Source organism: Erythranthe guttata, chromosome 9 (genome assembly GCF_056151865.1).
Source record: "Erythranthe guttata isolate IM_541 chromosome 9, IM_541, whole genome shotgun sequence".
In the NCBI taxonomy this organism is placed as follows: Eukaryota; Viridiplantae; Streptophyta; class Magnoliopsida; order Lamiales; family Phrymaceae; genus Erythranthe; species Erythranthe guttata.
The window spans coordinates 11,906,888-11,930,708 of NC_142541.1; the positions used below are offsets into that span (position 1 = coordinate 11,906,888).

The 23,821-nt window shown below is 41.1% G+C and overlaps 3 protein-coding genes and 1 long non-coding RNA gene across 4 annotated transcripts; 2 read left to right on the forward strand and 2 right to left on the reverse strand.

The window, feature by feature from the left end:
• The first annotated feature begins 2,642 nt into the window (after window positions 1-2,642).
• LOC105955030 (uncharacterized) lies at window positions 2,643-5,202 on the forward strand. The gene is made up of 4 exons (XM_088822769.1): window positions 2,643-3,537; window positions 3,616-4,325; window positions 4,371-4,574; window positions 4,804-5,202. Exons 1-4 carry the CDS (start codon window positions 2,643-2,645, stop codon window positions 5,200-5,202), a joined length of 2,208 nt encoding a protein of 735 aa, XP_088678895.1.
• A 3,089-nt stretch (window positions 5,203-8,291) lies between these two features.
• On the forward strand, window positions 8,292-11,633 carry LOC148768100 (uncharacterized). The gene is made up of 3 exons (XR_016033444.1): window positions 8,292-10,958; window positions 11,047-11,121; window positions 11,209-11,633. It is a non-coding gene; the product is annotated as an uncharacterized LOC148768100 (long non-coding RNA).
• Window positions 11,592-13,332, reverse strand: LOC148768101 (uncharacterized). Its single transcript, XM_088822889.1, has 2 exons — window positions 12,807-13,332; window positions 11,592-12,731 (listed from the first exon to the last, which is right to left on the reverse strand). Exons 1-2 carry the CDS (start codon window positions 13,308-13,310, stop codon window positions 12,099-12,101), a joined length of 1,137 nt encoding a protein of 378 aa, XP_088679015.1. The 5' UTR covers window positions 13,311-13,332; the 3' UTR covers window positions 11,592-12,098.
• A 7,998-nt stretch (window positions 13,333-21,330) lies between these two features.
• On the reverse strand, window positions 21,331-23,267 carry AZG2 (Xanthine/uracil permease family protein). The gene has a single exon (XM_012978735.2). The coding sequence runs from the start codon at window positions 23,143-23,145 to the stop codon at window positions 21,529-21,531; it is 1,617 nt and encodes a 538-aa protein (XP_012834189.2). The 5' UTR covers window positions 23,146-23,267; the 3' UTR covers window positions 21,331-21,528.
• Between the last annotated feature and the right edge of the window lie 554 nt (window positions 23,268-23,821).

Here is a 23,821-nt window from a genome sequence, read left to right on the forward strand (position 1 = left end):
CAAACTAATCTATAATTTAATATGCTTTCGAAACGAAAAAATAAATAAATTATAATCTAATGTACGATATTAGTAAGTAAGCAAATTAGACCTTATGTATTTCACTTTGGGCAAACATATTCACATCATGGATGACTGATGTCCTATTTAGTATGTACACGAAAACGGCGATACGGGGAAACATACATGGAGAAACGGCAAAATCATATTGAGTCGGGATACGAGAAGTTGTGGAAACATATAAATATTAAAAGTATAGCGGTATATTTATAAATATATTATATAAACATATATATAAGATTTTATATATATATATTTTTTCATATAAATACGTGCAATACTTACTTGTTCAAAAATTAATTAGGGAAGCAACAAAAACATTTGAAAATTTGCTATTCAAACAAGTCTGTTGGCATTCTTAATACTTGTGTAAAGTTGAAAAACGACAATTCATTAAAAACCGAAGGAGTATTATTTATCAAGTACCTAATTTTTCAAAAGGAGAATGAAATTGACTTGATTAAAAGTCTGCAATCTTCATTTCTCATTTATGAGATATTGTAATTGTGGTTGTAACTACCATTATTAATTTGTACGGCTCTTCCCAACTTATTACCAATCTTATAATTTGTGGTTGTAACTACCATTATTTATGTTTTTTGTTATAACCTATGCACATTTACTGATTTTCTTAATATGTATGCAATAATAAAAAATAAAATATAAAATGAGACGAATAAAATATTATTAGAATAAAATATTATTAAGTGAGGTTATTAATTTATTAAAATTAACATGTATATATTTATGAAAATTAGTTAGATATTTTTGTTTGAATAATGGATTAGCATTTCATGTTTTGAAAAGTGTAATTAGGCCATTTCTCCTTTAATAAATTAATTTCAACCCTGAATCGAATTGAATCTTCATTAACATCCAAAAAATCGATTTGAGTTAAGAAATTGATGTCCCGATCTTTCGAGAAACATATAAATATTAAAAATATTAAATATATAATTATCCTCTATACACTTTACAAAGCCGTGCTATTGTCAACTTCAAAATGAATCGAACTCGAGTCGAACTCAAACTCAAATAAATTTGTCATATAGTTCAATTTATGTCGGGTTTAAAAATTTTAAACTTGAGCCCAAAGTTTTAGAGCTTAAGATCTTTTTAATTTGAAGTATTATTAATATTTTATTATTAACAAAATCAACCAATCCGTGCGTACTACTTTAATGACCTCCTTCACAACAATTATATATATATATATATATATATATATATATATATATATATATATATATATATATATATATATATATATATATATATATATATATATATATATATGATATACCTAATTGGGCCGGCCCAATGGGCCCCCAAATTATTGGGTCCCCAAATTTATCCAATAATTAGGTCTACTACACGAAAGCCCAAACACTTTCAAAGTAAGGCCTGAGCCCAACAAAGAAAGCCCAACCCAATCAACAAACATATAAATAGATGTTTTACTCATTTGTAAAGGTACGTTCTAATTATTCACAATCAATCTCGAGTGTTATTCTCTCTACTATCTCTACGATCCGTACATCTGACTTGAGCGTCGGAGGGGTTTCCGCCGGATCAACCCCCGGCTTAGTTCACGTGTGCTCATTTCGCAGGGACCTCGGGATCATCAAGTTGACTAGCTACTGATCAGCTTTGCTCTCCCAGCTCGTTTTCTATACTACTCCGGTGAGCTATATTTTAGCATCATCATTTTGGCGCCGTCTGTGGGAACGATGCAAACCAGATCACGTAGCCAACAAGATCCTCCTGAGGCGTCAGCTCGGAGAGAAAATGACACAGCTAATAACCTCCCAGTCCGTGGAGGATCTGGCATGCCACCTCCTCCACGTGCCGCAGAGCCACTTCCTCCACGTGCCACGGAGCCAGCTCCTCCACGTGCTGCAGATCCACCTCGCGAGGTTCAGGTGATCCCTCCTCGGGACCCAACACTCGCCGATCCACCACTCCCTGCTCCTCGAACGGTCCAAATAACCGAGGACGCGCTCCAACGCATGATAGCAGAAGCCTCAACTCGCGCCGCCACGGAGGCCGTAACTCAATATATCGCCACGATGGGAGCAAACGCTCCCAACGCGATACCAGCGCCAGCTCCACCTGTAGCGCCACCTGTGGCCCCACCGCCAATCCAGAATCAAATAAGTGTCTCCTCCTCTACCTCGGACCCACGGTCCCGAGTGCAGTTATCTACTAACCACAGAGGGGCACAGCCCAGACAGCAGCGTCGGCGCTCACCCCCACGGGGGAATGCGTCACCACAGAGAGTCCCTCTCTTTAATGAGGGAGAAGGCGAGGTAAACAGCAGAATGTCTCGTCAAAATATTTTCCCCCAACCAAATAATCTAATGGGTGAAAGAACGACTGTCCCAACAAGGCGCAGTCCCTTCACCATAGACATTCTCAACGAGGTGTTACCTCAAGGAGTCAAGATCTCGGGGTTACCTCAATTTGAAGGGACCACCGACCCACAGGAGCATATAGAGAAATTCAGTGCCATGGCGGATTTATATGGCCCGACGGATGCTGCGATGTGCAAAATGTTCCGCACCACTCTCTCCAAGAGGGCAATGAATTGGTTCAACTCTCTACCCATAGGGTCGATTGACACCTTCGCTCGGTTGTCAACTCGGTTCACCAACCAGTGCGCCATCAACAAACAATATGCCAAGACCCAAGCTCATCTTTTCTCTGTAGTACAGAGAGACAACGAAACACTCCGCAACTACATTAAGCGTTTCGTAGAAGCCGTCCATGAAGTCCCCAGTGTAGGGCAAGACATGCTCTCCGGTATTATGCAGCAAAACTTGAAACCGGGTAGATTCAAGGAATCTATCGCCGGAAGACCCCCAGGCAACTTAGAGGAATTGCTAAATCGAGCCGAAAAATACGTCCGGATAGAGGAAGCCTCTACCCATGCTCCTCCTAAAAGGAAAAGGGAAGATGACCGTCAGGACAATAGGAGGCGCGATGATCGACGTCCACCACTTCCACCTCAAGGCCAACCCTCTTCCTCCTACAATAGGTTCACTCCGCTAAATGCTCGCCTCACTAAAATCCTTCACGTGATAGAACAGAAAGGTTTAGCAGAGCCTCCACGTCCTATGCAGCCAAATGCAAAGCGAGAAAAGTCGGATCGTTATTGTCGATTCCATAAGGACAGAGGGCATACTACGGAGGAATGTGCACAACTCAAAGTGGCGATTGAGAGGCTGATCAAACAGGGCCATTTAGGCGAATACATTGATAAGCCTCGAAATAAGCGCCGTGATGATCCTCCACGCCGAGACAATAATCGAGATCAACCTCAAAGACGAGAGGATGGGGGTCACCGACGTGATCCAGATAACAACGATAACCAACCCACCAGGGGAATCATCTCCTTTATCTCCGGAGGACCGGTGGGTGGCGATTCACAAAATACAAGACGCACCCTCGCTCGATCAGCACGCATGAATCAAGAACGTGCTTCTCCATCCGCACGCATCTATCAAATACGAAGACCTGATCATAGCATAGTCTTCAACTCCTCCGACCTTGAAGGTCCAGATGAAGATCATGTCGATGCGCTAGTAGCAACAACAACGGTGGCCAACTTCTTGGTCAAGAAGATATTAGTGGACGGTGAGAGCTCAGCTGAGATAATGTACCTCCACGCTTTTAAGCAGCTGGGCATAGATAATGCCCGGTTTAATCCCATCTCCACACCCCTGAAAGGATTCACAGGAGAATGCATTTTGTCCATGGGAGAAGTGGAGCTGCCCGTTTCTCTAGGGGAAGACCCTTGTCGAATCACAAAACTAATCAAATTCCTCGTCGTCGACAAGCTATCCCCCTACAACATCATTCTAGGGAGGCCAGCAATCCATACATTCAAATCAGTGCCTTCCTCCTGCCATCAGAAGTGGAAGTTCCCTACTCCCTATGGAATGGGGGAGGTACTCGGAGATAGACGTCTCGCCCGAGAGTGTTATGCAAGGGCCCTACGAGAACCTTCTAAGAAGCCTAAACCACCCGGGAGGGGAGACGACACCCAAAAATCCGACAAGCGGAAGTGGGTCAACGCAATCATTGAGGATAATAAAGAAATCCTCATCAGTGTACCAGATGACAGCATCAAGCTAGCAGCTGTCGAAGAGCTTAAGCTCATAGAGCTCACTCCCGGAGATACTTCCAAGCTCATACGAATAGGATCTAATTTAGATCCAACCACGGAGCAGCAGCTAATCAACTTCCTGCGACATAATGGAGATGTGTTCGCATGGAAAGCCTAAGATTTGTCGGGCATTCCTCCTCAGGTAGCCCTACATCGGCTCAACGTCGACAAGAAATTGAAACCAGTCAAACAAAGGAAGCGGACATTTGGTCCCGAACGCAACAAGCATATCAAAGAAGAAGTGGCAAAACTCCTTGAAGCGGGCCACATACGACCAGTTCAGTATCCTGAATGGCTGTCGAACGTAGTACTCGTTCCCAAGCCGGGTGGCAAGTGGAGACTATGCGTAGACTTCACTGACCTCAACAAAGCTTGTCCTAAGGACCCTTTTCCTCTACCTAGAATCGACCAACTCATCGATTCGACCTCGGGATGCGAGCTCCTCAGCTTCCTCGATGCGTACCAAGGGTATAACCAGATCTTACTTGCGCCAGAAGATCAAGAGAGGGATAGTTTCATCACTGACCAAGGCATCTACTGCTATCAAGTCATGCCCTTCGGTTTAAAAAACGCAGGAGCCACCTACCAAAATGTTCGCAGATCAAATCGGTAAAAATATGGAGGTGTACATCGACGACATGCTCGTCAAAAGTGTCAAGGTCTCGGACCACCTAACTGATCTGGATCAGTGTTTCGCGACCCTGCGAAAATATAAGATGGAGCTCAACCCCCTCAAATGTTCATTCGGAGTTCGGGGAGGCAAATTTTTGGGTTATATGATTTCGCAGCGAGGAATCGAAGCTAATCCCGCGAAAATCAAAGCAATCACCTCCATGGCTCCGCCAACATCGATCAAGAAAGTTCAACAGCTCAACGGCTGTTTGGCATCCCTGAACAGATTCATTTCAAGATCAGCGGACAAGGCTCTCCCCTTTTTTCAAGATTTTAAGGGGAGGAAAAAATTTCGAGTGTGATGAGGCATGTCAAAAAGCCTTCACTGAGTTAAAGTCATATCTCGCATCACCACCCTTGCTTACAAAACCTCAACCGGGAGACATCCTCATGCTTTACTTAGCTACCTCGGCTGATGCCATCAGCGCAGTCCTCATCCGAGATGGAGGAAAAGGTCATCAACCCATATACTACATAAGTCGCGCCCTCCAAGGAGCCGAACAACGCTATACCAATATGGAGAAGCTCGCTCTCGCCCTCATCAACGCAGCTCGGAAACTTCGACCCTACTTCCAGTCGCATCAAGTGGTGGTTCTCACCAATTATCCTCTGAAGCAAATACTAAGAAGTCCCGAGACATCTGGGCGATTAGCAAAATGGGCAATAGAGCTAAGCGAATATGGAGTGGAATTCAAACCACGCCCAGCTATCAAAGCGCAAATATTGGCTGACTTTCTAGTAGAAATGACCTCAGTAGAAGAAATCACCTCTCTACCAACTTGGTCCGTCAGCGTCGATGGATCTTCCACTGCCACAGGAGGTGGAGAGGGTATCGTCCTAACGAACCCCGACGGAGACGAATTCAAATATGCTCAACGATTCGAATTCACAGCCTCAAACAACGTAGCTGAATACGAAGCATTGATAGCGGGAATCCGCCTCGCCCTGGCAGCCGGAGCGCGCAAGCTCCTAATCCAAAGCGACTCTCAGCTCGTAGTCAACCAAATACTCGGAGCTTACGAGGCTAAAGAAGACACCATGGCCAAATACTTAGCTCTCGCGCACACTCTCTTATCTAAATTCGAGAGTTACGAGATAAGACAAGTACCTCGCTCCAATAACGTCTATGCTGACAAATTAGCTAGGCTTGGAAGCTCCATGGCTAGCATCGGAAGTCGGAAGGTGACGCTCCTCACCTCACCTCAGCCGGAGATAACTTCACCCACTGAAGTACAGTACACCGAGGAGGATGAACCACGCTGGTTCACTCCAATCCTGAAGTATCTCAAGAAAGGAGAACTTCCAACGGATCCCACCGAAGCACGAAAATTAAAAACGAGAGCCGCTCGCTTCGTCATAGTGGGAGAAGAGTTGTACAAACGAGGATTCTCATTCCCCTACCTCAAGTGCCTCGACCCGACCACAGCGGATTACGTAGTTAGAGAAGTACAGGAAGGCATCTGCGGCAATCACTTGAGCGGGAGAACCTTAGCTCTCAAACTACTGAGGCAAGGATACTATTGGCCAACGATGCATGAAGACGCGAAGAAGTTAGTCCGGAAGTGTAAGCCTTGCCAAGAGCATGCAAATATTCCTCACCTACCAGCGGCATTAATGCAACCAATTGACAGCTCCATCCCTTTCGCTCAATGGGGAATGGATTTAGTTGGACCATTCCCGCCCGCCACAGGAGGACGTAAATACCTCATTGTAGCAGTGGACTACTTCACCAAATGGGTGGAAGCTGAACCCTTAGCACACATCCGAGAAGAAGAAGTCATCCAATTCCTATGGAAGAACATCGTGTGTCGCTTTGGGATCCCACGCTCCATTATCTCAGATAACGGAACCCAATTTTGTGGTGACAAAGTAAAGAATTGGTGCCTCGGCTTAGACATCAAACAGTTCTTCACATCCGTAGTCAATCCACAGGCTAACGGCCAGACGGAGGTCACGAATCGCACCATACTCCAACACCTTAAGACAAGGCTTGGAAGCGCCAAAGAAAAGTGGGTGGACGAACTGCCTAACGCACTATGGGCTTATCGCACAACCCCACGAGCAGCAACCGGAGAGTCGCCCTTCAATCTAGCTTTCGGAACAGAGGCTATCGCACCCGTCGAAATTGGAGAACCATCTTGGCGAATCACCAACTATGACCCAGCAGCTAATGAAGAGGCTATGCGGGGAAGCCTAGACCTCGTAGATGAGTTACGTGAGATTGCATACATCCGACAACAGATGTATAAATCACGCATGGCCAAGGCATATAACTCAAAGGTCCGCCCTCGCTCCTTTCAAGTTGGAGATTTAGTCCTCCGAAAAGCTGAAGCCTCTCACCCCATCGGTAAGCTCGACCCAAAGTGGGAAGGACCGTATAAAATCACAAAGGTGGTCAACACTGGAGCATATCGCCTCGAGAACATTGACGGACACCCTATGTAACGCCCCGCATTTTCATAAGCATATTATATGAAATTATATTGAGTAAATCGATGATTTCCATTTCATGAATTATCTAGTGGATGTTTATTGCATCCTAACTGCTTATGTGATCTATAATATTTTATTTAATGTGATCGACTCGATTTGGTTAGATAATTGAGTAACTCTATCTATGTGATTAAATGAATTATGTGCTTTAAACGAATAATTAATCTATGCTAATATTGATATTAAATTTAGATTATAGTGATTTGTTTCTCATGTACATGCTTAATTATAATTTATATGGTCTCATGAAAATTATGATATGATAATTAATCTATGCAATGTATCTTTAATTGTTTTACGATTTATGGTTTAATGAATGTAGATACATATATGTGAATGTTGTGCTACGTGAGTTATGATGTAGTAATTAATCTATGCAATTTATCCCTAAATGTTTTATGATTTAACGAGTATAGATATATCTGTTTGAGCTGTGTATATATATACCATGTGTGTGCCTTATGTGTGTAGTGTGTGTATGTGCCGTATATGTGCTGTACTATATATGCGTATTAAGTTGCCAGGTATTAGAGCAACTCCAATGGAGGCACTAAACGAAGTATCAAACAAAAAAACCACCACTTTGATACTCCAAAATTAAAAAAATCCTCCTCCAATGGAGGCATTAAAGTGAGAATTATTTTGATACTCAACCACCCCGAGGTGCAAAAATACTCCCTGGAAAATGAGGTATCAAAAATATAACCACCCAATTAACCTATCAATATTTGACACGTGGCATTTAAAAATATAATTATTCATATACTTAAAATTTTATAATCGATTTGATACTTGTGGTTGGAGTGAATTTTTTTTCAAAAAGTATCAAAGTATTATATCAAGCATCAAATGAATGTTTAATGCCCCATTTTGATATTTCCCCATTGGAGTTACTCTTAAAGGATTAAGGAAATCATTGAATTGCAAATATTTGATTAATTGCTATTAAGACCCCAATGGTTTTAGATATTGCATTACAGTCCTTGGGAAATTTCCTCCTAATTTCCTAGTATAAGCCAAGGAAGATTCCTCCTCTTTCCTTCTCAATTTACCTGCGGCGGTTCCTTCTTCTTCTTAAAGAAGAAACGAGGATTTTGGTCTGGACTCTTCTTCCTCTCATTCCACGGCAGCTTCACCCGAAGACTCAATGAAACTCATCAAAATTTCCCCTTCTTCTCTGGGGAGTTTGACATCTAATTAATGGGATTGATTTCCCTATAAAATTCCCCAAAACCATCAAGAGGATCGGACAGGGGATAGCTCCAAGTTCAGCCCCAAAAGCCTTCAGCCAAAGCTCCGAGAATCCTTCGGTTTCCTCTTCGATTTTCTTCAAAGAGGTAAGGACTTTTGGTCCTTCTACTGAATTAATGATAATAATAAGATGATGTTTATGTGATTTAATTGATTAATATGCTTAGGAATCGGATTTAGGGATCTAGGTCATGAAACATAGATTTCAATGAACCCTAATTCGATTTCCAGATTCGTAGCCTCAGGTTCCAGTGCATGTTTCATCGATGATTTATTTTCTGAAAATTATGAAATTAATTGTGCGTATAGATATTTCTGTTAGCTTCGTTTTGATATACGGTATGCGTAATTTGGAATTATATTGATCAAGTTATGAATCGTTTTCTGAAACTGCACGATTACTGAGTCATCTATGATTTATGTGTTAAATTATATTTTATCTTATTCCGATTCATGCGATTCTAACTGGATATGATTATAGACTTATAAATCTGATTCTCAGAGGAGTTTCATGGCGTTTCGTTGAAAGAATGATTTAATTGGTATTTTTAAAGTTGAATGCTCTGTTCTGAAATTCTGCTGGTGTTACTGTACTAAATGAATTATTTCTCTCCCATGGATAAGTATTTTACTGAACTGTTTTAACATGGTATAAATCATATACATGTGGAGGTTTTGTGGAAATTTCATAATGCTTGTATGTACGGTTTAAGAGATATGAATTTCCAAAGTTGAAGTGCCGAATCTGCCAGATTTCCTTGTAGTTCTTTGAAATAGAAAATGTGGATTTGGATTTCATATATTATATGCGTACGTGCTATTATGATTATCGTATGCTTATATGTTAACATAAATGTATAACCTAGAAAACGCATGAATTGCATTTAAGATAATCACGTTGGTATGTTATAATTATGAAAGTGGTTATATGAAATAATATGATAATCCCCTTCTCTTGTATGTGATACCTCTTGTATGTGGTACGTGTATGTTGAATAATATATGTGAATTAGAAGAATGTTTATTTATGCAATTTGAATTGATTATGTGAGTTATTTGAAGAAGAAACTCTAAGGGAGAAAATGGTTTGAATATGTTTGTTAGCTATTTGGTTATGTGTTATATGGTTACGTGTTTTATGCTAAGTGTAAGTTCGATCTAACATGCTTATATTATTGGAGTCCAATGATGTGTCATTTATGGTACTGCATGGTCAAGTGTAGGAAAGTCAGAATCGTAATATGGTTATCGGTCGAGTAGACACGGGAATACGAGGGGCCAGTATTCCAACTACGGTACTATAGACTAGAGTGGGTAGCTCCCCTCAAAACAGGCTCAGAATATCGACGTCTATTACCGATAACCATGTTATGAATCTGCTAGGGATACCGTCACATTATAGTAATTGTATTGACATAAGTATGATTATGTTTATTTATACGTTTTGAATTGTTTATATGATTTGTCATTTATGATATTGCATGGTCAGTATAGGAAGTCAGAATCTTAAATGGCTATCGGTCGAGTAGACACGGAAATACGGAGGGGCCGGTATTCCAACTACGGTACTATAGACTATAGAGTGGATAGCTTCCATTAATAAACGGGCTCAAAATATCGACGTCTATTACCGATAACCATGTTATAAATCTGATAGGTATCCCGTCATATTGCATTTATGCGTTATATATGTTAATACAGACTATAGAGACTTGATGTCTATATGTACTACAACTAATTGGTCGATGCATCCCCATGTTAATACAACATTTTGTTTATGTGAGTACACCTTGTGAGTATACGTTAAGCAGGGGAAACTCGTCGCCCATGTCAAGGTTGAGGTTCTCGAAGCAGTTATGGAAACTGGTGGAGCGGAGTTCGAGGAATCACGAGCTTTTATACCGACCGACTATTTTCAAAGATTATATCAGTCACTTTCTCTTTAAGTGTTTTAATTTGAGAAGTTTTTATAATGTACTCTCCTTAGGAATCTAGTCTATTAAACCGGGGTGTATGTAAAATAAAGTTATTTTGTGTTCCGCTGTATTACAAGTATTGCTTTAAAACCCCGTCTATGTTGAAGTAGCACTCTTTATGAAAATTATATCTTTCAAATGTGGGTTATGTTTTGAAGAAAGAAAAATGCTTTGACGATTTCCAAACTTATTTTCTAGAGGATCAAATAGGATCCGAAGGTTTTAATAAAGTCCATTTTTCTAAAAACTATTCTTAATTATATAAACGACATGGAGAGTCTTACACCCTATACCCAGAACATGGAATATAGGGAACCTCAAACGGTTCTACGCCTAAGGTATACATCTACCTTACTTCAGATCAGTTGAGATCATCACCCATATTTCTTCTATATGAAAGTTACTTACGAATTGTCACCCGTGCAGGCTCCACGACCTTCCACGTCACTCGTCTTGTAAAGCTGCTTCTACATGGTTGGAAATTTGACACCACATAACAAGGTGCGTTAACGTCCCACCTAAGCTGGGGGGCTAGTAATTGTTACTTCCATCAGAAATTTATAATCACATCCCATCGTATTCTTACAGGTCGAGAACCTACTACGAGAGGATGTATATGAATCAATCAATGCGCTGCTTGATCGAAGACACCATACCACATCGCCAAGGGCATGATCGCATAGCAACTCGCAGCAACTCACGAGCTCATTTCATATCTTGGAGTGCGAGAAAGAAAAATCAACCCCCGTAGTAGGGCATAGAGACGCCAAAAGAAGTCAATCTACCATCAGCACAGTAAAACGAACGAGTACAAGGAAGACGTGGAAGATGAACAAGTGTAATACAATCACTTACAAGAAATTTTATCGTCAATTTATTTATTTTAGCAGTATTTATTTACCTTCGCCTCACGTAGGCATATCGCATTAGCTATTTATTCACATTCGCCTCACATAGGCTTATATCAATGCACTTTTGCTACCATTGAAATAATCAAATTCATTTTTGCTTTACTCTCAGTGATATTACATCTACACGAATCACCTATTACCATGAGCTCAATTCAATAACCTTACAAACACTTAGAGAGATATAGATAATCCATATAGCCTGGCCAGCTGGATTACCTAAGTCCCTTTAGCTGTTTCACGAGGTGCTACTTTTAAAACGTGGCCACGGACAAATATATTTAAGACCCCAGCGGTCCGAACAAAGGGCACGACCCTTAACAAAAACCTTGGGAGACTGATCCCCTCCTCAAGTACATCGCGTACAATGCTAAATGTAAATACATATAAGCAACGCATTAACTCTTGACAATGTCAAAATAAATAATTCAAGATATCAAACTTCAAATGTCAAACAAGGAAGAAATTCAAACGAAATAGTAGATGACATACCCATCTACATTAGCGATAAAAATAAACTAAGAATCCAAAAACAAATAAAAATGAGTTTAACTATCCTAGCAAATAAATCTAAACTCCCCCACTGCGGGCGGAAGACGTCCCCACAGTGGGATCATCAGCAACCATATCAGCCACAAGCTCTGTGCCTGTCCCGTCGACATCTACCTCATCATCCTCTCCATCCGAGATACCAGCCTCCATCCCTCGAATCACCTTCTCACTGATACCACCCGCATCGCGAAGATATTTGCGACAAGCATGCACTAATGGCTTATAGACCACAGCCAACGCATGCTCCTCAATCATAGCAGCACACTCATCACTACCTCGGAAGCTAAGCTTGGTTTCCTCCACGATGGACTCCCTATAAGCCGCACCACCTGATGTCGCGAGGAACCTCTTCCCCGTCGCCTTCTCAACTTCGTATTTCTCCTTGAGCTGATCATAGCACTCGTTCAACTTATGAACATCATCCTTATACGCCTTCGCGTCACCTCGGATAACCTCGAGCTCTTCTGTCCTTTGAGCAAGCTCCTCTGTCCTTTGAGCAAGCTCTTCCGTCCGTTGAGCAAGATCGGACCGCGCTATCTCCAACTGGCTTAGAAGTTCATCCTCACGCATCTGACTTCGAACTCGCTCCTCTTCCTTCCTAGCTTCCACATTCCTACCATGCTCCACGAGATATCTCCAAGTCGCTACCAACTAAAAAAAAAAAAGTTTTACACAAGGAAGAGAGGAAGTAACATTTAATCTGGTTTTAAATAAACAAGGACTCACCCGACATATGTCCCCACCGGCTAACTCCAACATGTGAGAAGGGCCCTTACCAGACATCCGAGCACGGTCATACTCCCGAACGAATCCCTCGGTACTCAACATAGGCAGATCATGGTCCGATACATCCCAATACGACTCCTTACCGTCGCGATTCACACCATAGGTAAACAATTGTTTCCCTCCCCCACCATGGAAAGCATAGGTCTCCTCTGGGTCTACCCGCGGACGCTTAGGCACAGCCACATACTCGGTATCCACCCTCTTTCCCTTGCCACGATCCCTCGTCGGTGGACGCCCCTCCACTTCACCAGCACTGCTACGGTCATCTGCGACTACTCGAGGAGTTTCTACATGGACCTCCTTACGAGGCAAACCACTTGAAGAACCTCCCAACGTAGAGGGTACCTTCTTCGATGCCTTCTTCGACGTCCCATTCGCCTTAGCTCGAAGTGCCGCAAAGGTGATACCCCCATCTACAAAAGATAACAAACACATAAGAGACATGAGGTATACACTACCAAAGAAGTACAAAAAAACAACAAAATAAAAAAAAAATAAAAATAAAAATAAAAAACACAAGTCAAGGCAACAAAAGGATATACGGTGCTGACCCTTCGCCTTTGGTATCAAAACCCTCGGGTCAAATTCCACATCACACAATTCCGACTCTTCAATCCTCTTCGCCATATTCGCAGTTATCTTGAAACTCTCGCACGTGGGATTCCAAACTACGGGAACGTCAAAAGTGGGAGCCCTCACATAAAAAAAATGGGTCTTCCATTCCCCCAAAGATAACTTCACACTCTTCACGAATTGGTAAGGAACGCGAGGATGAAAACAAAAGAAAGGCGTCTTATTGGGCCGATGTAACGTAAATAACGCCTTGAACAAACTCACAGTCACAGGCAAACCCACTAGAGACACCCTATGGTGAAACACCTCGAACATAAGAATTGCAGTCGGAGTTAACTGACTGTACCCTATCTTGAATTCCTCACAAACCTTCAACAAGGTCGGATGCGGTGTAATCTGAGATGTACACGTCAAGTACGCCAAAAACACCGTATGAAATCCATCGGGTGGCGAGTACAAACGGTCGCCCTTCTGAGGCAACAACAACTCGACATTACTTGGCGCTCCAGATAAACGACGAATAGAGTGCAAATGCTCTTCCGTCAACACACTATCAAAATTAACTAAGTCCAAATTAATTGGCTTCTTTTTCTTTTGCCTCCTCTTATCAATCTCAATATCACCCGGCGGAATATCATCTTCCTCCTCCTCTTCATCCGTCAGCTCAACTTCACTACTAGGCACCGCATGATCACTCGCCGAAGGTGCTTGAATCGAATCATCGCTGTCACTACCGAAATCCACGACGCGACGCCCATAACGACGTCTACTAGAACCATCTTCAACAACGGTAGAGCGAATATTAACATTACCACTCGTTTCTACATCGTCACTCCAAGATTCAATAATTTCTCGCCTTGCGACACTTCGCCCACCAATTTCACCCGAAACGGGCCCAAAAACATGCTCTAACGCGCCCTCACGCGCGCACGTGACCCCAAAAGGGGCTGATTCACGCGCGCGCGTGTCACCAGCTTTCTCCATAACACGTGCCGCATCCCTACTGGCGGAACCGCGCGCGTCATCTCCAACCAACGCGCCCTCACACGCGCGCGTGACCCCAAAAGGGGTTGATTCAAGCGCGCGCGTGTCACCCTTCTCCGAAACACGTGCCGCCTCCCTACTGGCCGAACCGCGCGCGTCATCTTCAAACAGCACATCCGACGCGCGCGCGCGTCGCTTGGGAAGCGCGCCCGACCTCAGCACATTAACGGCCACGCGCGCGCGTCTCTCAATCCCAGCGCCCGACGCGCGCGCGCGTGCCTCTTCTTCCGTACCCGGTGTGCGCACGTGGCTTCCTCCCATTGGGCCACGTGCGCTGGAATCTCTCTCTCCTCTCCTCAGCAGCCGGACCAGCCTCCAACTCGTTGGCTCGGCTCGGCTCCCCTCTCACCTCGAAGCGCGCAATCTCACGCGTTTGAGGCCGGCTAGAAGCACGGCTTGAGCCGATCTCTGCATCTGAGCCACCTACCAAGCCTATCTGCACGGATTTTCGGGCACCACCTACCGCAGATTCGATTTCCCCACCCGATACCACTACCTTCTCGCGCTCCATGCCCGCGGAACCAAAAGTTTTCTCGCCCCCTTCAACCGGATCTCGGAGTTTAATTCGCAAAGATTTCGACTTACCCGGGTTCGACATCAGAAATATTTTTACCCCGAAGAAACAATCAAGAAACAAAAAAATTTCTACTCTACCGCTATAGAATAAAATAAGAAGAGCAAATAAGAAGACCTAGAGTTAAAAATACATACCCATATTTATTACGCAGAAGTTGAAGTTTAATTATTTCTACCGCAAAAGGACTCTATTTATCTGGCCCTGGTATATTATTTATAACCTTAAATATATACCTCGCTGCCAAATAAATACAATTATCCCTTATTTAAATTAATGAATTATTTCACCGCCAACGGAAACTATTCAATCTACGACGCCATTAACTCTCGACACGACCCGGACCCCTCTACACAAGTCCCCATCTCGAATCGAGAGTTGGGGGGCTTAATGATATACCTAATTGGACCGGCCCAATGTGCCCCCAAATTTATCCAATAATTAGGCCCACTACACGAAAGCCCAAGCACTTTCAAAGTAAGGCCTGGGCCCAACAAAGAAAGCCCAACCCAATCAACGAACATATAAATAGATGTTTTACTCATTTGTAAAGGTACGTTCTAATTATTCACAATCGATCTCGAGTGTTATTCTCTCTACTATCTCTACGATCCGTACATCTGACTTGAGCGTCGGAGGGGTTTCCGGCGGACCAACCCCCGGCTTAGTTCACGTGTGCTCATTTCGCAGGGACCTCAAGATCATCAAGTTGACTAGCTACTGATCAGCTTTGCTCTCCCAGCTCGTTTTCTATACTACTCCGGTGAGCTATATTTTAGCATCATCAATATATATATATATATATATATATATATATATATATATATATATATATATATATATATATATATATATATATATATATATATATATATATATATATATATATATATGAAACTAAATTTTGTAATATGAAATATATTACACCAATTCTGAAATATTTATTTTTTAGAAATTTGAATTACATTAATAGTGTCAACATTCCTATAAATAGATAATGGAAATCCACTCGACAAAATCATAATCGGGTAAGCTATGTACAGAAAATATACAAACTCGAAAAAGTTGATATGTATCTAATTCTAGTAATTATGAGTATAATTATTCTATCATAAATATTAGGGGTCTTGTGCATAAGTCCCCAATCAAGCATTTTTATTATTCTTGGTTTAGGGATTATATTTCTTTCACCAATAAGCCCATCTCTTTAATATTTATTATAAATAAAGGAAACATTCATGTATATGTCAATATTACCCCCAACCCTTTATACTCTATTCTTAATTGTAACCCCAATTTAATCAATTTTGTACAAAAAAAAATCCAATTTTGATAAAAAAAAAAAAAACCAATTTTGACTTTTTTTTTTCAATTTTTTTTTTCAAAATGATTTTTTTGCCGCCGGATTCCGACGTAGACTTTTTAATTTTTTTTTCTTTCGGATTTTTTCGCCAGCTTCCGGCGTTGACCTTTTTTTTTTTCCTTCCGGTTTTTTTGCTGGTTCCGGCGTTGATTTTTTTAGTATTTTTTTTTGTTTTCTTTTTACGTCCGCCGCTAAACGTTGACCGTAATTGTGCTGTCACTGACTGTCTTATCATTAAGATCTCGCAATATGCGTCAATTGTCTGTTGAAGTATTGCCATTAATGTATATTTATGTTTTGAATAAGTGCAGTTCAAAAAAAACATGAGTAATGAATAATTTTAGACTTACAAGTGTGGAGATTTCTCCGTGCATAATGCTCTGCACCAAATCCTTGACACACACAAATTTCCTGCCATCTGGGCTTGTCCATACTTTTGTGCTGTGGGTAAATGAATGTAAATAAAATGTGTTAGTGGAGGGCAAAATTTTTAAATTGTATTACAAAATATGGTGAAAGTATTTTTGTTGAAACTTACTATTCCTTGTTCGCAGCAACCTCCACAGTGATGTCCAGAAGAGCCCTGTTATTCTCTGACATGTTCCGATAGTTCTTGAATTTTCTGTACCTCCTTACAACCTTGGAAACAGTTGTTGGTGTTACAGCAAGATGCTTAGACCGTGTTCTCTTAGAGATGAGGAGGATTTTTTCCTTGCCTTCGTCATGTTCTGTGTTGGCATGTGGTAAGATTAATTTGTCAGCAGATTTGTCCACTGTGCCCACATGACTTTCATTGATTGTGCCTTCGTTGTTGGAGTCCATGTGCCCCCCATCAATCTCGAAGGATACATTCATTTGATCAGCTGAAATGACATGACAATTGCTAGTCTTTTTTGTACTGGATATTGTGTGTTTCATCTGCTTAATTAACTCGCTTTGGTGGAATATCGTCTGACTCTTCTCCTTATTGATGTCTTTCAGCAATGTTACATCAGTAATAGATCGACGAGCTGTATCTCAGTCTCGTCAACGTACGTCAGTGGTAAAGGATCATCGTGCTCTTTTGCTGTTTCATTAGGGTCAGGCTGCGTTTGTGATAGCAATCGGAAAGATGGCATAGCGACTTCTGTGGGATTTTTTGAAGTCGAGTCTGTCATCATGGAAGTGGTTGATTTAGAAGCGAATTCGTGCAATTTGGTATCAGGTACATCACTCGAGTCTGGAAGCCCTATATTGGACAGTTTGCGGCTATTGTTGTCAGCGGTCAGGGCCTCTACATGTAGCTTCAACAGTGCTGTTGTTGCTTCTAAGTCTTCGTAAGATTGTTTCATAACAGTCAGCTGTTCTTCGAGTGCGGCGCAATGTAGTGTTTCGGCAGTTAACTTGTCTTTTGTAGTTTGGTCTCTGGGTTGGGCCGACTCCCCATGACTCACTTCTGCGGCTGGTGCGTATTTGGCCAAGAGGTATTCAAGATGTTTGTTCTTCTCTCTCAGTATATGGGATTCGGTCTCGTACTCAAGTGCAAGCTTGGGAATATGACGATTTTCTGACGACTTCTCACGTAATTTCTTCATGAATTTTTCTGGGACATTGATACTTTGAGTATTGTCGCCTGTTTCAGAACTGGTGCATATGTCATCGGTTTTGCCTTTCTTGTGTTCCTTATTTTTAAACTGTCTTTTCCTTTTACTGCTTCTTTCCACAGCAGATGATTCCTTCTTGAAGAACGCATTTTCTTCTTCTGTTTGAATAAGTGCTGCTTCGTTCACTTCATCGTTGTGGATGTCTCTGATGGCTTTGTGCTCCTGTGTTGTCCCCAGTGTTTTCAGATTCCATTTCTGGAACCTTGGGAAAGCATCAGCAACGATTGGTTCAATGATATTTATCCTCTCGCACATCCAGAACTGAAGAAACAAACTAGTGTAGCAATCGACTATATGTTAGATATTAATATACTATTAAGACAATGTAAATATACTATTAAGATTACATTAATATATTATATGGAGAGAATGGTACACTATGTTTCAAATGAATATACGAGCATGCATATTTAGAACTACAGGACAATTATGTGCACTAACAAAATATTATTATGCAGAGTTGAGTATGAGTTAATGTATATACAATTATGCTGACATACCAACAATAGCGTTGTGCACCCACGGACTAATGATGGTTCTGTTGTCTGCACATATTCATCAGGAATTCGACAATGTACCCTGCCCAATTGTAATCAGAGAGTTTGTAGAGTTCATCACACAGCAGTACCATCCACCAGCTGACTTGGTCTCCGGAAGTTGCAAAAAAACATGATGCAAGAACATGAAGTATGATGATACGAACCACATCCTCGTCATCCCTACTGTCTATGTATTCCATCATCTTAGGCTTTAACATCCCCAATCGTATTTTTTCTTCGTCTCTAAATTTACGATTGGTTAGACCAAATTCTGGTTTTGTGCTTCTGCTAATATTTATGCTTCTTGCACCTGATTTGATTCCGAATATTAGATTGCAATCTTCCTATGTGACATGTAATTCTTTTCCTCCAATCTTGAACACTTTGTCTGTTTTGTTGTATGTTTTTAATATGAGGACTGTGCCTATTTGTGTCCATGTGACCTGCGAGATGGATATTTCATGCTTGGCAAACGGTAAGATTAGCCGGTAGAATGGCGTTCTTTTCAGGCATTTGTAATGCGCTTTTCGCAGACTGACATTTGCAAAGAAGTCTATTGTTGAGTGTAGGCTGAATTGGAATTGTCGGGTCCAGCTGCCTTGATCTAGTTCTTTTTGTGCCATTATGTTTGATTCGGCTGTAAATCATGTAAAAGTGTGTATGTATCAGCCACACAAACACGCAACAAATATCGATACAGACATTTGCATAGTTCATTATGATAATGTACATACAGATTATTAGACTACGTAAATGAACAAACAGATTATAATACGTATCTAAATCCTCATGTGAATACTATTAAAGTTACATACGTAAATACATGTCTGATATGACAGTAACCAAACATAATATAGTTATACAAATGCACAGCATACACATAAACTAATAGCTCATATCAGTACACTGTATAAATACACTAGCATGCATATTTAGAACTGCAGTGCAGTTAAGACACTAACAATTCCAACTAAATTAATGGTATATTACTACACATATATATACACAGAAACTGTGACTTCATAACAACAAAATTTTATATTAACCTACTATCTCAATGTGTAACACGCTATCACAATGCATATCACCCCGTCAGAATTTTTATAAAATACTATCTCATTATAATAACGAACTATCACAGCATGTAATATTATATAACAATGCAGAACAAGTTATCAGACTATTATAATATACTATCAGACTACGTTAACCAACTATCACGTACATAATTTCTAATCACAATGTATAACATGAATAAACCCATGAGATTAATTATACTATGGTCAAACATCACGCTATATAAAACACAAAATCGATTATTGATATCTTAATCGATTATATAACTTTCTGATATGTAGAATTATGGGAAATCACATATTACCCGCGTTTAGTAGCATAATGTTGTATGCCATTTTTGACACCTCGTCGCCTGCAACATATTGCTGAGTGTTTTAGATACGCAAATATTTCCAGAGTATCCAAAAAAACAGACAAGATGACTACCACGTTGCAGTTAAACAAAAAAAATGACATGGGTTATCACTTCTGGTGGATGTTCTGCCCATCAATCGTTGCAACACCACAGATTTAGAGCTCGATTTCGGTAGGCGATTTAGAAAATATTTGCAATTAAACCAACGTCACAGTCGATTAAGTAAAAACATATCAACATATCGATGGGTGATGGCGATTCAACAAGCGGCGAAGACGTACCAATGCCGGAGTGGTCGGAGTGCAGAAAGTCGTCGATCCACCGTATAGCGTGCTATCTTTGCCAGCGTATAATATTTCTAGTTTTTTTGGGAGGTTTGCAGAATTTGGTAGTGGGTTTTGTGGGGATAGTGTTTTAACGGGAAAATAGGGAGGGATTTGATATCATTTCAGAAGGTAAAGTAACGGGATTTGTGGGATTTTGATTGAGGGTACCGATGGAATTTAGAAAAATATTGGGTTTTATCAAAATGACAAATTTGAGTTTGGATCTACCCCTATTATTTGTAAGACTAAGGGGGTTATATCTAATGTACCCTTTAAGTTTATTGTAGCAATTGTGAAAATATCTATGTATTTAAATAAACCATGCATATGTATTTTTTCACATAACAATATATATATATATATATATATATATATTTGAATAAACTCACATTAATTTCCAAGTCTTGTTTTCGAACATTATTCATATATAATAATTAATAACTATGTAATTATTTTTTGAAAATAAAAGTAAGAAACGGTAGGTAACCTATAAAATCCTCATATTTGTAAAACTTTTAAAATTAATTACAACTCTTATTTTTCAGTCTTTTTTCTCGAATGATTTTCATAGAAAATTAGATTTACAAATCGGCTTGCAAAATCCTAATACACATTGTATATAGTTTTCTTTTTTGGTAAATAATTTATTTTGTGATTAATATTTTTTTGAAATGTTAATTATTTCTTACGGGTAGCAACTACATGGAAGTCGAACGATTTAAATTAATTTATGTTTTCTGTTAGAATTTGTACGATCATATTTGTAGGCATATTAATGTTATTTTGGTAACTTAGGTTTCACAGCTAATTAGTTTAATATAGTCTAATTTAGTTTTTTTTTAATACAATTTAATTATCAATATTTAAATTTTCTTCATTTTTGCAATGCTGGAATACTGGCCAGTAACTAGTAACTTTAATAGAAGGAAAAAGTAAACTCGTTCATAATAGGATGATTAGTACTTACTACTTAGTAGTTAAAAACTCTTTTGATCGATCTCTAATAAATAAACATTCTGCAAAAAAAACACAAAATAAAAATACAAATGCACAAATTCCCTTGAAAGGTCAAATCTTCAATCCCCTGTTTTGACAATCTGTCACGGTCACTTGTGCATCTCTAAGCATACAATCCTACGTTTAATCAATCAATCAATCCCTCACCGGATCAGATGATTTCAACATTACGAAGTTCCACGGCGGCGGCGGCGGTTGCGGTGGTCGCGGCGGCCGAGACTTGATTACGCTCCCTCGCCACCATCCTCCTCATCTCAACCACCCACTTTAGCCACCCGACAACATAATCACACAATCCAAGCGCAACATACACACCGATCCCTCCAACGATCCCGTTCGATATCGAATACGTCAACGGCATCAAAACCATAGTCACGAATGCCGGCACGCCCTCCCGAACATTCTCCCAATCTATCTCCTTCACCACCTTCATCATCAAAACCCCCACCATCACAAGCGACGGCCCCACCGCCCATGGCGGCACGCTCGTCAGCATGGGCGTCACGAAAATACTCAATCCAAAGTACACGCCGACGACCACCGCCGTGAGCCCCGTCCTGCCGCCTTCCCTGATCCCGGCCGTCGATTCTATATACGTGGCAATCGGAGACACCCCCACGGCGGACCCCACAATCGTCGAGCCGGCGTCCACCATGTATGCCACGTACTCACCCTCGAAGCCTCCTTCTTCGTTCACAAGCCCTCCTATTTCCGCCATCGTGTACAACGTGCCCGTGGTGGCTAGCACGTCGACGTACAACAATGTGGCTAGTGCAACCCACACTTGGCTCCTATTGAAATTGGTGAAACTTATGGCCCAAAAAGTGGACTCAATTTTGTGAAAATCAACCACATTCTTGAAATACTCATAGTTTGTGTCCCCAAGTGGGGTGTGTGGGAATATTGTGACGGAAGTGCCCCTAATCCAAGAAATTAGTGTCACAAAAAGCATCCCATATATCATGCTCCCTTTGATATTCTTCATAAGCCCATAACACATTATTATGAACCCCACAAAACCGAGCCAAAACGTCGGGCTTTGCATCTTCCCACCGACGCACTCCCCGCTAGTCGGATCCACGCCCCTGCACGCTGACAGCGTCAGCAGCGTCGCAGGATCGGGGCCCACCAGGCCAACACCCTGGTGGGCCTGCAAGCCCACGAACGCGATGAACAGCCCGATACCGGCTGCGCATGCCAGCCGGATCGAGCTGGGTATGAGCCGGGCCAGCTTGGCCCGGAGCCCGAGAATCGCGATGCAAAGAAACGCAATGCCTTCTAGAAGGACCACGGCCATGGCGGTCCTGTACGGTATGGGCCCCGTGCCGTGGTAGCCCACTAAGTTGTAGGCTAGGTACGCGTTGGCCCCCATTCCTGGTGCCAGGCCGAACGGGAGATTGGCGAATAAACCCATCGCAAATGAGCCAATCATTGACGAGAGGGATGTGGCGACAATGAGGTCACTCTTGAGCTTCGAGAGGCAGTTTTGGTAGCCTTTGTTATTAGGGTCGAGCGTGCAAGTCGGGTCGACGGTTTGGTTCGCGGGTAGGGCCGTGCAGTCCGAAACGGAGCACGGCCCGCCCGAGTCGGCTATGATTGTTGCGTTCACGGAGATGATGTAGGCCATGGTGAGGAAAGTGGCGGTGCCGGCCCGTAGTTCCCTAGTGAAGGTGGTTTTTCGAGCCTCGAGCTTGAAGAAGTGGCCGAATTTGCTCTTTGAGATTGCTTGGTCTAGCCCCTTTTGCATTGTTTTCCAATCTCTCACCATTTGTGTGTGTAGTTTCACTTTCTTTAGTGCAACATAGAACTATATATATGTGCCAACTTTTATGAATTTTTGAGTGAGGATTTATATATATATATATATTATATTGGATAAATTAAAATGTGGTACATGAGGACTGATTGGCAGGAATATGCAGGCATTATAAAACAAAGAAAAAGCAAATATTATGTCTTTTGAGGACATTAAAATTTTGTTTCTAAAGTTGGTTGGAATGATTAGAGCACTTCCTAAATTTGTGTTTAATTTAATAAGACTTACTTTTTGGACTTTAATTAACTTGATCATGCCTTTTAACATTAAAATTTCTGTTAATGCTACATCTATAAGTTTGCCACTCAAGACTTTTATGTTCCACCATGACTTTTTTTTTTTTTTTAAATATGTAGGCCACTTCCATTATTTTTTAAGAAGCCAATTGTATTCTTAGTATTTGATATTAATCGTATCTTAATTCGTTAAAGCATAATTCAAAAAAAAAAAAAAAATTATAAACTTTAATTTTAAATATGTCCAGAAATTAAAATTCTTTGTTCATGCAAAAATAGCCCAAAAAAAAAAGGACTCTCAATTGGTTAATGCATTATCCCACTCTCCACTGTAACAAATAATGTGTAGAGTGGTCCCACAATGGATGATCTAGCAGTTGAAGTAAGTGAAC